At 45.9% G+C, this 14,976-nt stretch overlaps 1 protein-coding gene across 2 annotated transcripts in view; it reads left to right on the top strand.

Moving 5' to 3' along the window:
- The window catches only part of UBE2D2 (ubiquitin conjugating enzyme E2 D2), a 27,635-nt gene extending 12,659 nt beyond the window's left edge, over positions 1–14,976 (top strand). For both annotated transcript variants that reach the window (XM_030504031.1, XM_030504032.1), the window contains exons 3-7: positions 2,509–2,540; positions 2,632–2,709; positions 2,798–2,903; positions 11,312–11,405; positions 13,280–14,976. In XM_030504031.1, the coding sequence (XP_030359891.1) occupies positions 2,509–2,540; positions 2,632–2,709; positions 2,798–2,903; positions 11,312–11,405; positions 13,280–13,325 (356 nt within the window). In that variant the 3' untranslated portion in view covers positions 13,326–14,976. The remainder of the gene's footprint in view (positions 1–2,508; positions 2,541–2,631; positions 2,710–2,797; positions 2,904–11,311; positions 11,406–13,279) is intronic.

Here is a 14,976-nt window from a genome sequence, read left to right as displayed (position 1 = left end):
TCTGAATCGTTTCTGAACTCTTCAGAAGTGCTGGAGTGTATAGAAACGTGCACATTCCTATAGACACCTAGGATAGGTTAAAAAAGGCACTTGAAGCTGAGAATGAGAGCCCTGAAAGGAGTGCAGACAGGACTGAGCGGTGCTTTCAGAGGGGTGGGAGCTGTGTTTGGCTCTGAGGGCTTTAGCAGGAGCGTCAGACTGCTTCTAGTTACTATTTCTGCTTTCCAAATAGTATTTCAAAGAAGCTGATAGATTCATGGAAGAGAAATGACCAAGACGCAGAGCCAGTGTGGGGCTTTCAGCAGGTGTCACTTGTGCCATGCTAAAACTACTTGGTGGTTTCCAAGGACTTCTCGGAGGCGATGGAGATGGAGCTTGTCTGGTGGAGGAGGTGGTAACATCGGTTGGTGAATGCTTTGTAATGGGAAGTTACTACAGAATTCAGAAAGCTTTAATATTCAGTTCTTCTCCTCGTGCCACCTTTCTGAAGTGAGACATCTAAAGCTGAGGTTAAACAGGCGCTTTCCTTGAGTCTGGAGTGGAGCTGGATCCAAACAAACCACCCTTCTGGCTTGTGAAAGGCTAAGAATCACTGTGAAAGGGTTTTCTTTCTGGCTGCTCCTTGGGTTTAAGACCATAGTTGGTTATACTGGTTTCTGGTTTTGGAGTGCAGGGCTGTGCAGGTTAAGGTCCTGTGCTGTATGAATCTTACACATCTGCTGATGCCTGTGAAATTCCGGGTGGTTTTCCTGTGATTGGCCACAACCTTCACTGCTGGGTTTCTGCTGCCCCGGTGTCCTCTTGTTCTGGGTTTCTCACTATCTCGCTACAGGTGGTGGGGACTTGCTGTGAAGCTGCCTGAACCCTTTTAAAATGGGTGAACACTACATAGGAACACATGGAACCCAAGAACGGTTTGGGTTGGAAGGGGCCTTAAAGCTCATCCAGCTCCAACCCCCTGCCACGGGCAGGGACACCTTCCACTAGAGCAGGTTGCTCCAAGCCCCTGTGTCCAACCTGGCCTTGAACACTGCCAGGGATGGGGCAGCCACAGCTTCTCTGGGCACCCTGTGCCAGCGCCTCAGCACCCTCACAGGGAAGAGCTTCTGCCTCTGAGCTCATCTCAATCTCCCCTCTGGCAGGTTAAAGCCATTCCCTTTGTCCTGTCCCTACAGGCCCTTGTCCAAAGCCGCTCTCCAGGTTTCCTGTAGCCCCTTTATGCACTGGAGCTGCTCCAAGGTCTCCCTAGAGCCTTTTCTTCTCCATGAACCACTGTCTTGATTTCCTGACTGTAGAAGGCAGTTTCTCAGGGACTACCAAGTGTCACCAGCTGCAATACCCTTTGTACCAAGCCTCCTGCTCTAACCAAATGCTCCTCTCTCCTTGCCTGAGCAGGGCTCTTCGGGTTGTGCTTTTCCTCCCTTCCTTGTATGAGATCACTCCCAGAGTTATGCCTGTACCACCTGTAATTACAGCCTGCTCATGCTAGATAGAACAAGCAGTGCCACTCTGGGCCAGAGCTACTTCTGGCCAAGGCAGTCCTGGAAGCTGTAGACACCAGTTACAGGTTAAGTACAGAGCTGCAACTCTGTGGCTTGAAGACTCACCTTGCAGCAACTAGAGCCTTGTGTACAGCTCCCCAGAGGGAAACTTCCTGTGGTACTAGTTCACAGCTCCTCTATTACACTGGTGCTCCTTGCACAGGCTAATATGAGAGCCTTTGGAGAACACCAAGAACTTCCTGACGTGCCTCATGCAGATTAACAGCTTTGATTGTTTTCCTTGTGTTCTGCAGCATAACGGCATTCTCCACGAACCTTCTGTATTACCACATTAAGATGTTCTCTTGGACAGATGCATACGAGTGAGACTTGATTTTTGTCCATTTAACCTGAAGTGTTTTAACTCTGGTCCCAAGTGTTGAGTGGAGACCATCAGTCTGGAATTCTCTTAAGCTTTGTATTGCTTCCTGCTGCTTTCATGAGATCTTGAGGCCTCTGTGGAGACTAAGCTTCAAGATTCAGTCAAGATACCACTGGCTTAGGTTACATCTTTACCTATGGTATATACAAAGCTTAGGCTTACTCTCCATTTGACTATGGATCTGTGTAGGAGACATCCTACCTAAGAAAGGTGTGAGATCGTGCTTGCTCCACAAGATCAGTTGTTGGAAACAGGGCCCTTTGATTGTGGTGCTTCACTGGAAACTCCAAAGTTGAACTCCACAATTCTGAGGGTGAAAAGGTGACTCTTCAGTGCCTGGATGTGGTTTGTAGGGGGGTGTTTGGCAGGGCACCTGTGTGAGGTACCACAGCCACCTCAAAAGTGTGGAGCAAGTGGCTGTGGAGCGTTGGGTACTTCACTCTCTGTAATTCTTTGGCTTGCTTCCCTGCAGCCTCTCAGAAGGCTTTGTTTTTTAAAATGGGCTTGTCTATGCTGGTTTGTCTGGAAGAAAGTAGTTCATTACTTGAGCTCCTCCAAACTGAAGTAAATCTTTCTCTTTTGCAGTGTTCCATTGGCAAGCTACAATAATGGGACCAGTAAGTATGAGAGAATTGATGTTCCTAGCTCTTTCTGATCAGCCTTCTTGTTCTAACTCCTCAACCTGCAATGATTCTTTCTCACTAACAGAATGACAGTCCCTATCAAGGTGGAGTATTCTTCTTGACAATTCACTTCCCAACAGATTATCCCTTCAAACCACCTAAGGTGAGTGCCTTGTGCTAGAAATCTCTTTATTACTGTGTGGTGTCATGTATATTTGTGAGCCTACACTGAAATTCTCCTTCTTCTGCAGGTTGCATTTACAACAAGAATCTATCATCCAAATATTAACAGTAATGGCAGCATTTGTCTTGATATTCTACGATCACAGTGGTCCCCAGCACTAACTATTTCAAAAGGTACCTCCAGTGCTCATTGACTTTTACTCTGCTGAAATGATTTACTCGCTTGGATTTAGAATGTAAAACCTGCTCCTGTCTCCTGAGTTCCATAGTCTTGTCACCTCACCTCAGGCTCTGAACACTTGTAACTTCAAGCCAGAGATTAAACCTGGCCCATGTCCATGGGAGATTGCAAACCAAGTAAAATACGGAGGGGAACAGTTGTGGCTTTTTAAAACCACTAAAGCTGCTTGATTCTTGGGTATCTTAAGGAGAACATCAGAACTCCGTGTTGGTCACTTTCTAACAGAGCTTTTGATGACAGGGACTACTAAAACACATGTTAAAACTTAACTAGCTTGCACTGTCGTAATACTTAGCTAAAAACATCTTGGTCCCTGTGAACTCTGTTATCTCGTGGGGCATTGGAATCCATCCTTTGCCTGCTAGAGCAGCATTCATGTTTAATGGAAAGAGGAGGCTTTAAACACCTTGAAAGAAGACCCAGGTTTGAATTTTACTGATTTTTCTGGCTGTTGAAACTGTAGATCTACAGTTTGTAGATTGAGCTGTGGCTATTGAGGACTAGTTTTGGGTCTGTGCATGGACCATATCTTGAGCATTCTATTCACAGTGTCTTTGTAATCAAATACTGCAGTTATCCCATTTAATTACAGTATTCTCCTCATGGTGTTCCAGCCCTATGAGGCTGTCCTGTTGCTTTTAATTCTTCTGTCCAGCCACATGTGATGTTCCTGGAGACTTTTTGGTTCAGACAGATGACTCCTGGCACCCCTCTCTTGGACATCACAACTATCTCCCTTTTACTGAGCTCACAGAAGTTCCAACCTTCTCTGTCCAGCTAAAGGCTTCACTTTATGGAAATAGATGGAAAGGCAAAAGAATATCTTGGCTTGTCTGACATGAGTGAATCTGCTCGTGCATGAAGCTGGAAGTCTTTACTGTGAGTTGACAGAGCTGTAGAAGTGGTGTCAGCGAAGGGGAATGATTGCCAGGTTGGCACAGCTTTCCTTACAAATGCTTCCTGTCAGGTACTGGCTGCTGTTAAGCATTAAGTTAGTACTAAGTGCTGCCATCCATTGTTTTCTGGTTAAATTCCATATAACTGGTTAGAATGCCATAGCTGGAGGTGTGTAATCTCTCTTGTTTTAGAGAGGCTGAAACAACCGTATAGGCATGTTTAAAGATACTGGAAGATTGGAATTAGGAGAGTTGGAAGATGGGGCAAGAACTTCAGAGGCTGGTTAAGGGCATCAGTGGGCTGCCTATGAATGGCTGTTAGCTTTAATCCTGGAATGGTTTGGGTTGGAAGGGACCTTAAAGCTCATCTAGTTCCAACCCCCTGCCATGGGCAGGGACACCTTCCACTAGAGCAGGCTGCTCCAAGCCCCTGTGTCCACCCTGGCCTTGAACACTGCCAGGGATGGGGCATCCCTCACAACATCAATCCTAGCTTTAATTCTGCAACCCAAATACAGTTGGGGTGTGCTTTTAACATCTCCTGGTTTCTTCCTTGAACTCCTTTTTATCCTCCTCAAAGCATATCCTTGTGGCTTAGTTGGAGTAAGCCATGGGATCAGTGTGGCCTTTCTGTGCTGCTTTGTTTTAAATTACAGTGCTGCTTCTTGGTGGAAAGACTGAGAAGTCACATCAGTGCTACTTCATCATCCCAGTTAAGTGGTAAAGGTGGGGTCTTGGCTGCTGACACTCTGGAGGATGGTGGGTTGCTCCCAAGGGCACTGGCTTGGGAACCTGCCCCGTTTGCTGAGAGAGATAGTGCAGGCCTGAGCTTGGGGCTGTGAGCAGTTCTGTTTCAGACCACTACATAAAGAAGGAACTTTCCCTTGATCAAGTTGCTTACAGAGGGAGAGCTCCAGGCCAGGGCAGTAGAGGTGACCACATCTCAGGGTCTTCTTGTGTCTCTCAAAATGTTTGTCCCTCCCAGTCCTGTTAAAACAGGTTCTGAAGCATTGGGAGTCTCAGTAGAAATAGGTAACTTCCTTGTATTAATAATTCTGGAGTAAGTGTTCCTTAGAGAATACTTACTGGAGAATAAATAATCTCAAAATACAGCCTCAACCACACCTTGGTGGTTAATTTAAACTCCAAAGCTTAAGCGGAATGTGTAGGCTTAAAAATGTTACCTCAAAGCCTGTGTAAATAAGAATCCCCGTTGCCTTTAACAGGAGAATAAAGAGGTTTTACACAATTACAACTGTTCTCAGCCATTGAGGGGGAAATCCTGCTTTCTTTTGTATTTGGCAGGTGGATGGGCAAGAGTTAATACTGAACTCAAGTAGTTCTCCAGCAAGGATCAGGCTGACTTACTCTGTCCTGTCCCGCTTCTCCCCACTGTGCTTTATGAGCCTGGTGGAGCTCACACTGTTACAACTCTTCTATGCCCAGTGCTGTGGGAATTTTCTGTGGTGCTGCTCTTAGAGGTGTTAAAAGTGCCTTTACCAAGACACTGGGTGGGAATGCCCAAGTACCCAGCAGCCTGACTGAACTTACTTGGCATGGCTTTGGCACATAGCATGGACCAGTCTCTCCACATGTGCTGAGTTAGGGTTCTAAGGGAGACTTTTTGTAGTCCAGATCTCTTGCAGCTTCAATGTAGCTGCTTGTGTTGGCTGCCCAGGGATGTTGCCCTGGCTGGAAAGGAGGCTGCACTAGAGGAGTATTGCTGGCAGATGGATGGAAGTGATCCTTCCCCTCTGCTTGCCACTGGTGAGGCTGTACCTGGAGCATGTGTCCAGTGCTGGGCTCCCCAGAACAAGAAAGACACACTGGGGAGAGCCCAGGGAAGAGTCATGAAGAGACTGGAGCATCTCCCATTGTGAGGACAGGCTGAGAGCTGGGGCTGCTCAGCCTGAACAGGAGGCTCAGGGGCTCCTGTCAATGTATAGAAGTACTTGAAGGTGCAGGGATGACAGAGCCAGGCCCTGCTCAGTGCAGGGTGACAGGGCAAGAGGTAATAGGCACAAACTGAAACACAGAAGGGTCCCTCTGAACATCAGGAAACACTGAGCACTGGCACAGGTTGCCTTGGGAGGTTGTGGGGTCTCCACATTGGAGATAGTTAAAAGCCATCTGGACATGGTCATGGGCAGCCTGTTTTAGCTGGCTCTGCTTGAGCTGGGGGGTTGGACAGGATGATGTCCAGAAGTCCCTTCCAACCTCAACCAGTCTGTGATAGACTGGGCAAAACTTAACTTTTCTCTCTTGTCACCAGAAATTGTTGAACTGACTTGGCAGGAATTCAAGTTGCTGTGAAGCAAGAAGTTTAAGCTGCTCAGATTTAAAGGTACCCTTCTGTAAGAGTAGATAAGATTGCTGGAGGAGTTCGAACTGGGGCTGTGATTAAGAAATAGGATTTAACCCAAGCAGAGTCTGGAGCTGCTGGAGGTTTACTCAGATGCATCTTGCCCCTTCATAGTCAGAAGCCACTCATTTGGTCCTTAGCACTTGAATTGCTGGGCAGTGCTGTGTTCAGTCCTCTTTTAATGGTACAAGCTTCATGTTCGTCAGCACTGGTGCTTTGACAACTCTGTACCTCAAAAGCTTCAGAGGTCTGGGGCCTGGAACTCCAAAGCAGTGATTGTAAAGGCAAAGACTCTTTCCAGGAATCAGGATTCCTGGTTTTGAGGGATAGAGATGTAAGTGGTAGTGGACTGTGATGGGGAGGCTCTTGGCTGTCAGGCTGCTGCTGGTTGGCAGAGGAGGAGCCTCAGCTGGGGTGAGAAGTAGGACAGCAGGATAAAGCCTCAGAAACAGAATTAAGAGTTCCTCAGCAGCAGGATGTGTCCAAAGCTCCAATCTGTGCTAGCAGAGATGTTTCATAATCTCCAGAGCACCAGGCTCCATTAAACCTGAGCTGACAGACCTTGTCACTTTCATGTCCAGAAACGTGGCTGGATGAGCTGGATCACAAAGCCCAGCTCTGTCTGTTGGAGCCTGGGGGTTGATCTCCAGGGGGGTGACAAATTGTTTTCCATAGAAAGAGCTTAGCTGCTAATACTTTTTGTTCACCTGGGACAGAGCAGGCAGGATGGGCTGTCTCAGTGCTGAGAGCTGGTGATGCTGCCCTGCTTTATCTGGCTGCTCCATGGCAGTGCACGAGCTTTTGATCATATGGTGAGGCACTGGCACAGAGGAGCTGTGGCTGCCCCATCCCTGGCAGTGTTCAAGGCCAGGTTGGACACAGGGGCTTGGAGCAACCTGCTCTAGTGGAAGGTGCCCCTGCTCGTGGCAGGGGGTTGGAACTGGATGAGCTTTAAGGTCCCTTCAACCCAAACCAGGCTGGGATTCTGTGTTTATTACTCAGCACCTGCTGACAGATACCCAGCCTGACCCAAGCAGCAGTTTGGCCCTTCTGGATAAGTTCCCCCCAGTTTCTATACTGGGCATGCCGTGCTGGGGGATGGAATACCCCTTTGGCTAATTTGGGTCAGGTGTCCTGTCTCTGCTTCCTCCTGGCTTCCTGTGCCCCTCCTCATGGCAGATCATGAGGCCGAACAGCCCTTGATCAGAGTAAGCACCACTGAGCACAACTAAACCATCGGTGTGTTATCAGCATTAGTCTCAGACTAAAGCCAAAACACAGCTCTGCACCAGCTACTAGGAAGAAAATGCACTCTATCCCAGCCTAAACCAGGACAGCATGATTGGGAAGTAAACCAAAACCAATTTTGGAATGAAAGGGAGCTTTCAACCGGCAGTGTTTTAAGCTGCTTAATATTTTGTGACACACTGGGCTGCTTTGACAGTGAAGGGTGAAGAGCAGAGAAATAAGTCTGTACTTGAGCCCATGGGAAGTAAAACTTACCTAGTTTGCTAGTACTGACAGAAATTGAAACTTAAATCCTGAACAGGGCACACTTGTACTGCTGTGCCCCTTCCCGTGAGGCTCAGAGGGGTGTTGTCCAACTGCTGCCACTGGAGCAGCTTCACCAGTGGCCATGCAGGATGAGAAGGACAAGGTGTAAAACAACATCATGTACTCAGGTGGACTTGTCCAACCTGATCCTGTGGTTAGAACATTTGATTTGTGAACTACTTTTTAATTGTCATCTTCTAATGCTGAAGTCATTTGACTTGTAAATGTCAAGGCTTTGCAATGGAATTCATTGCAGCAAGACTTGATGCAGAAGGTGATGGTCTGGTGACTGTTCCATATTGCTTAATTAGTGGCTGTGATGCATCAGAGAACTCCCTATACACAGCTGACCTTATTAAGGATTACTTCCTCTTTCCTCTTGCACTTGGCTGCTTAGACTCTGTAAGTTACCTTCTTCCAAGGGGTTTTTGTAGAGGTCTGGAGGCTGCTTGTGTTGGTTGGTCTATAACACATGTATATGTGCAGCACTCTGCTGGGAATCCTCAGGAGAGAAACTTCCTGCATATAAGTTGGACAAATAGCTGGGCTCAGCAGGCTCTTAAACCAGTTTAGATAACTCAGGTAATTTTGTTCATGCTGAGTCTATACAGATAAAAAGGGAAACATGTAGAAGTAAGAACAGGGTGATGGAGAGTCAGACTCAGAATGGTTTGGGTTGAAGGGATCTTCAAGCTCATCCAGCTTCAACCCCCTGCCACGGGCAGGGACACCTTCCACTAGAGCAGGTTGCTCCAAGCCCCTGTGTCCAACCTGGCCTTGAACACTGCCAGGGATGGGGCAGCCACAGCTTCTCTGGGCACCCTGTGCCAGCGCCTCAGCACCCTCATAGGGAAGAAAAGAAGGCTTTTGGCTAATGAAGACTTAGATGACTTGCTGTGACTATTTTTATTTAGGGTTGGGAGTGATACTACTTATAACATCAGTGAACTGCTGAGGAATGAAATCTAGAAATGTTTTTTGCAGTGATTAGAGTGACAGAATTCATCAAAGGAAGCATTTAGCTGCTGGTTAAGTTCTAACAAACCACAGCCTCTTTCTTTTAGTAAGAAGTACCAGTGACATGGGAGATCCTTATTTTATGGCCAGCAGGTAGCAAGGATACACTCGTCTTGATACCTGCAAACCAATAACTAAACCTCCAAGACTGGGACAGGGTTATCTCTCCCTTTCTGCCCCTGTTTGAGGCAGACTTGCATCCTGCTGGACAAAACTGGCTTGTGGGCAGCATTATCTGCTGCTCTGGAGGACACAAAGCAAGGTCCTGCTCGTCCTGGTGCCCATGCTGACCAACAGCCGACCACCACCTTGTCTGGTCAGTGCTTTGAGGAGATGGTGGGGTTTTGTGAGGCTGATGGGAGCTGCATGAGGAGGAACTTCCACCTGGTACCTTGAGTGATGGGGAAAGGGGCAGGATGGTAGTTGGGGAGGGCAGGGAGAACTGGCCAGACTCGCAGCTTGGTTCTGCTGCTGAAGGGTGAGCAGTGTCATGGCAGGAGGTTGGAACTAGATGATCTTAAGGTCCTTTCTGACGCAAACCATTCTGTGATCTTGCTCAAAAGAGTCCTTGGCTGTTCAAGGACTATGGTAAGATAAAACTTGAGGGAGAGTTGAGCAGAGCACTTTGGGTTTCCTGTGGTTTCTGTTGGAGGGAGGGGATGGATGGTAACTGTTTTACTCACCCTGCTAGCTGAAGAAGCTTCAGTGACCAAAGCAGTGCAGTCTGCCAATACAAAGAAATGAGCTACAGGGAAATAGCTGAAGAAGTGACAGTTCTGAAGCTAAACTGTGTGGCAGCAGCTGGGTGTAAGCTGGGACAGAGATTCCCATTGCTGAACACTGATGTGAGTTTTACTCAGTGTACCTGGAGGGAGAACGGTGCTGAAGCTGATGGGATGTGCTGCAGGTACTAACCAGGTTGTGTCTCTTTGGAGAGACTGCAGGACCGGTGGCTTGTACATGCTCCAGCACAAAGTTAGTGTCTTCACTCTTGAGTGAAGTGTCTTCACACTCTGAAGCTGTATTCTGAGAAGTAGCTGAATAAATAGTCTGAGTGTCAGGGGATGGCAGAGAATAATGAAACTCTTAACTCCCAAGTGTACAGTAGGAAATGAGGAACAGGAGGAAGAGGAGGTTCTTCATTCTAGAACAAGAGATATGTTCACTTAAATAAAGAACAGTTTAGTACTAAGCTTGTTCTAGAAGCTTTTAACATGAAGTTGATAATTCACTAGTGAAGGGACTACAGAACCCTTCAGGAAAGATACCCTTTGGAACACCAAACTAACTGGTGTTGGGAGCTCCCATCACTGCACAGTGGAACTCGCTTTTTGTCCCGCTTTAAAACCCATTTCTACTTCCAATGAATCTCAGACTTCTTTCCCTCCTTCTCTCTGGCTGTTCTTTGGTTCGTGGCCTCTGTTTTAACCTACCATAAACCCCCCTAAAGAGTTACGGGGTGGATGCTCTTCCCTTTCATTCTCAGCTGCTGTCTTTCAGCACAGTAGCAAGCGATGGAAGTTGAGCAGATCTCTGTTTAGTGCCTTCAAACTTTGAACTGCTGTCATCTCCAACTTGCTTGGAGGATGCCCTGTGACAGCTCTGCTGTTCTCCTGGTGGTGGAGGCACATATGGAGTGGCACTGTTTGCTTTGCTCTCAGCCTGTTTTAATCAATACAATGAATGTTTGGCATTTCTTGGGGAGGGGGACGAAGATGTCCCTGACGTGCCTTGTGGAGTGTTGTCCCAATATGCTTTCCTTATAGCTTCCTGCCTTTACTTTGGTGTGAACGTAGGAATGTGCATGTGCTATTTGTGGCTTTGCAGGCAGCCTCCTGACTCCTTACATGGAGGAAGGTTGACGCTGTGCCGAGCGGGATGTGGCTTCTGGGATACAGACAGCACATATTTATAGTGAAACTTGAAAGTTCAGGGCTTTGTGGTTGGCAGCAGTGCAGTCAGCAATGCTTGCTTGATTCATTTGGAATACTATAATACAGTGAATCCATCTCAACCTTTCTTATGCTCAGAAAATAATTGGATAAAGTCTCTTAATTCTCTGCAAGGTGAGTGTTCTTGTAGCTGGGAGCAGCTCATGCCTCCTTCATCTCCCTTGGACCTGGCTGCTGTTTGACTCTTGGTGCTTCTGCACGTCATTAACAGTGAGGTGGTTTAGGGAGAAGTTGAATTTCAGGTGCAAAAGCAAGGATGTTTCCTGAGGAGGCATTCAGCTTTTGCCTTGTGCTTTAAGGCTGTGCTCAGCTACCCGTATCCAGGAGGTTACCTGTTGTGGTGATAGCTAAAAACTCATGGCCAGGCAAAGTTGCACAGTGAAATGGTAAAGATCTTTGTTCAGAATCCCTTGGCTGTGTATGTGGGATCACTGCTCCTTGGCTATTTGAAGTGATGCTAACTAATGGCTAGAGGGAAAGCCAGTGCATGGGCTGTCTTCTGGAGGTGTCTTCAGTTGCACTTAACCTCTAATTCAGTATCTCTCTCTTTTTCTCCCTAGTACTTTTGTCCATCTGTTCTCTGTTGTGTGATCCCAATCCAGATGATCCTTTAGTGCCTGAGATTGCACGGATCTACAAAACAGATAGAGAAAAGTGAGTATGGAAGCCAAAAAGCATGTAACGTGTGACAGAGCAGAACCCACACTTCAATAGTAAAGGGGAACCGAAAGGACCTGCTTCTGGGAAAAGAGTGTGAACTTTGATTTGCCTTTTTCACTCTAACTGTGGTCTCTTTAGAGATGTTTTTCTCCCCACTGGGACTTGTAGTACCAGTATCTTAACAGCACTGCATTGTTGCAGGACAAAGGTGTATATGCCAGGAGAAGTGAAGGGGGTAGAGGCCTTGTACTTGTGTGGTTTTATTGCTGCATCTTTGTTCCACACAATGGTCTTTCATTAGTGTTGTAGCAGTTAATTACAGGTTTGCTTGATTTCGTGAAAATGGGAAGTGAACGATGCAAATCTGTTGGATCTGAAGCTGTGGGGTGAATGTGACCAGCTTTGAGCCTTCCCTGCCTGCTGTAATTCCATGTAACCAGCAGAGGGAGAGCACGTTACTCCAGTGGGAGAGTATATCCACGGTAGCTATTGGTGATGGAATCCTACAGGCAAAGGAAGAACAAAAATACCATTTCATCTTCATTTGACAACGCAGGGGAAGAACAAGTGGTGTAGAGGTGGGGTAGGAGGGCTCAGAGCTTCTCTGGAGTAAACAACAGGAGTAGGGAGAACTCTAGTGCTGATGAGCACTTGAAAAGTCCCAGCTTCTTGAGCGTTGTTTCTACGTTTCTACCTCACTGTTCCCTTCCACTTCTGATCAGTCTTGTTTAATTTCTGAAGCTACATGATCATCTGAGGAGAACAAGATAGGAAGGGAAGATGATCCACAAACTTGTTTACTGCATACATGAGAAGTAGGGTTAGAGAAGTTCATGCAACCTGGTTTTAATGAGAGCCGCAAGAGAAGCGGAACGTATTGTGAGGCTCAGCTGACAGTGACTGACAGCACTTACTGCATGCAGGGCTTTTTCCTATTTTTTCCTGGAAATAGGGAAATTTAGTGCTTGAACATGAGTGGACAAGCACTTGAGTAGTCTCTGAACAGTGATGTGAAGGCAAGAGCATTTGTTAAAGTGCGTCCAGTTCTTTAAGCTAAAGAATGTTGTGTACAGGCTAAATCCCAGCACAAGAACCTAGCTGCGCATGTAGCTGGGAGACTTCTTGTTTAAGTTCTGCTTTTCCTTGTTCTTTGTTAGGCTTTTTGTACAAATCCTGCAGAATAAGAACACCTTGCCTTCTGTTGTCAGCAATAAGCTTTTAGCAGTACTGCTAATCACAGCTGCTTTGTTTTACACACGGATCCTGAGCTTCCTCGAGTAGTGGCTCTGGCTCTGAAGGGTGTTTGGGTGGAAAAGCTACAGGTGATTTAGGAAATGGAGCATATTGTGCCTTCAGAATAAAACCAAATTCTGTTGGGCAAATCACTGTATCCTCATAGTCATCAAAATGGCCAAATTCAATGTGTAGCAAGAAACAAGGCTGCTGGGGTTTGGCAGCTGGGTAGGTACCAGGAACTGGGATTTAGTTTGCAAGGGAAGAAGAATGAGGTGGGACACATTAATCTCTCTTCCAGAGTGCCAAAATTAAACCCTGCAGTAATAGTTTCCCCAGGGATGCAGTGCCTGGGGGCTGGGGAAGGTGCAGGTGAAGACTTCCTGAAGATACTCAGCTCTGTTTTGTGGCTGGAATCACAACCCTCTCCTATCCCTGTTGTGAATGGGACTGGTTACTTCTTTTCCATGAAGTACTGTGGGCTTCCTGCTTTCCCCCGTTTGCCTAATTTTAATTTGCTCTTCAGTTTTACAAATTCATGCTGGGGAGAGTGTAAGCTCGTGGCATGTGTAGATTGCTGAGTTGAAATGCTGTTCAGATGCTACGTTGAGTAACTCCTCTCTTTGTACATGCAGGTACAACAGAATAGCTCGGGAATGGACTCAGAAGTACGCGATGTAATTAAAGAAATTATTGGATAACCTCTACAAATAAAGATAGGGGAACTCTGAAAGAGAAAGTCCTTTTGATTTCCATTTGACTGCTTTCTATGAGCCCACGCCTCATCTTCCCCTGTGCACATGTTTACCTGATACAGCAGTGCTGCGTGTTGTACATACTTGGAACAACAAAATAGAAATACTGTATTTCCCCGTACCAACATTGACTCCTAGCAGAGAAGTGTGTGTGTGAAAAGCTGGTTCTTCAGTCATAACTTTGTGAGCCTAAAAGCATTCCCCTCTTGATTTAAATTGGGTAGTAAAATGTGAACGGGAGAGTGATGGCAGAGTTCAGATTTCTAGGGACAGTGTTGCTGGTCCGTGAAGGATTTTAAGTGGAATCCTTTTAAACTCATAACAGTTATGAAAAGCAAGGTGAAGAACTTGAAGCTGTTTCTGTATTCATTTTATTCTGAAGGACCTACACCTTAGGTAAATGTTATGACCAATGAGAGAAACTGTACCCACATCCTGTGTTTAAGGTCTAAGTTTAACCAGTCACCATTTAAATGGATTGGAGCTATTAGTGCATCAAGTGATGTTGATTTGTTTCAACTCTCTCCCTTCCTTCATACTTCTTTTGGTTTGTATGTGGTTTCTCAGTTAATACCTAGCTAATAGCTCTTATTTTTTTCTTAAGTTTTTTAACTGCTTAGGTCTTTCTGGATGTAAGGGTAAAAAAAATCCATTTGACAGACAAACTTGTGTGTATTTAAAGACCCAACTGCTCCCCTGGAGCTTGTACGTTCAAGAATGATTAATCTGTGTAATAAACTGATTACTACAGTCATTACATATAACTTTGTGTGAATAGGCTTTTACTTTTAAGAGCAGTTTGTTACAGGCTTAAAGTAAAATGGTGGATTTCTAAACCTCTTGCGTTGACCTATGGTTGAGTTTGAAGGCGTGAAGCAGCTTGGCTTGATCCCCACGTGCACCTGGATGAGACAAACGTAAGCTTGAGCACTTCCATGAGATCAGGATGTGCCCTGTGCCAGGAACCTGACTGTTAAACCAAATCAGCAGTTCCCTAACTGAGAACGAGTGACATTTTACAGAGCCTAATGGTATTATTCCCACTTGCATGGGACCTAACACAATGCATATGTACTGTAGGTAAGTGAAACCTTATGTAACTAAAATAATGGATGTAAAAGGGTAAAAAAAAAAAAAAAGAAAAAACCTACCAAACACATCAGCACAAACTTTCATAAAATGTAGCTTTTACATAATTACTTTGCACTAAACATTTGCAAATGTTCATTCAGTTTGAAATTGTACTTGTATGTGTCTTTTTTTTCTTTTTTTTTCTTTTTTTTTTTTTTTGGAACAAAGTCTTCACTTGAATCTAGTGGAAACAAACAAAAAAAAATGTAGTTTGGAACTTTTTTTCTTTGTATACAAGTGTATTTGCCAGCAGCGTTGGTGTGACAGTAGGTGAGTCTGCAAGTTTATCTCCTTCCTCATAGTAGAATTGTGAACAAAGCCATCGACTGAAGGAGAGGCTGTAGCCTCCAGCCCTCCAGCCACAAGGGTCTGTCCCACCCATTTCCAACTGCATCTTGACACTCTTGCACAAAACGAGGAATAAATGTCCACTGCTTTTGGTCTAA

This window comes from Strigops habroptila, chromosome 12, assembly GCF_004027225.2.
Source record: "Strigops habroptila isolate Jane chromosome 12, bStrHab1.2.pri, whole genome shotgun sequence".
In the NCBI taxonomy this organism is placed as follows: domain Eukaryota; kingdom Metazoa; phylum Chordata; class Aves; order Psittaciformes; family Psittacidae; genus Strigops; species Strigops habroptila.
This window is presented reverse-complemented; position numbering and strand designations above follow the sequence as displayed.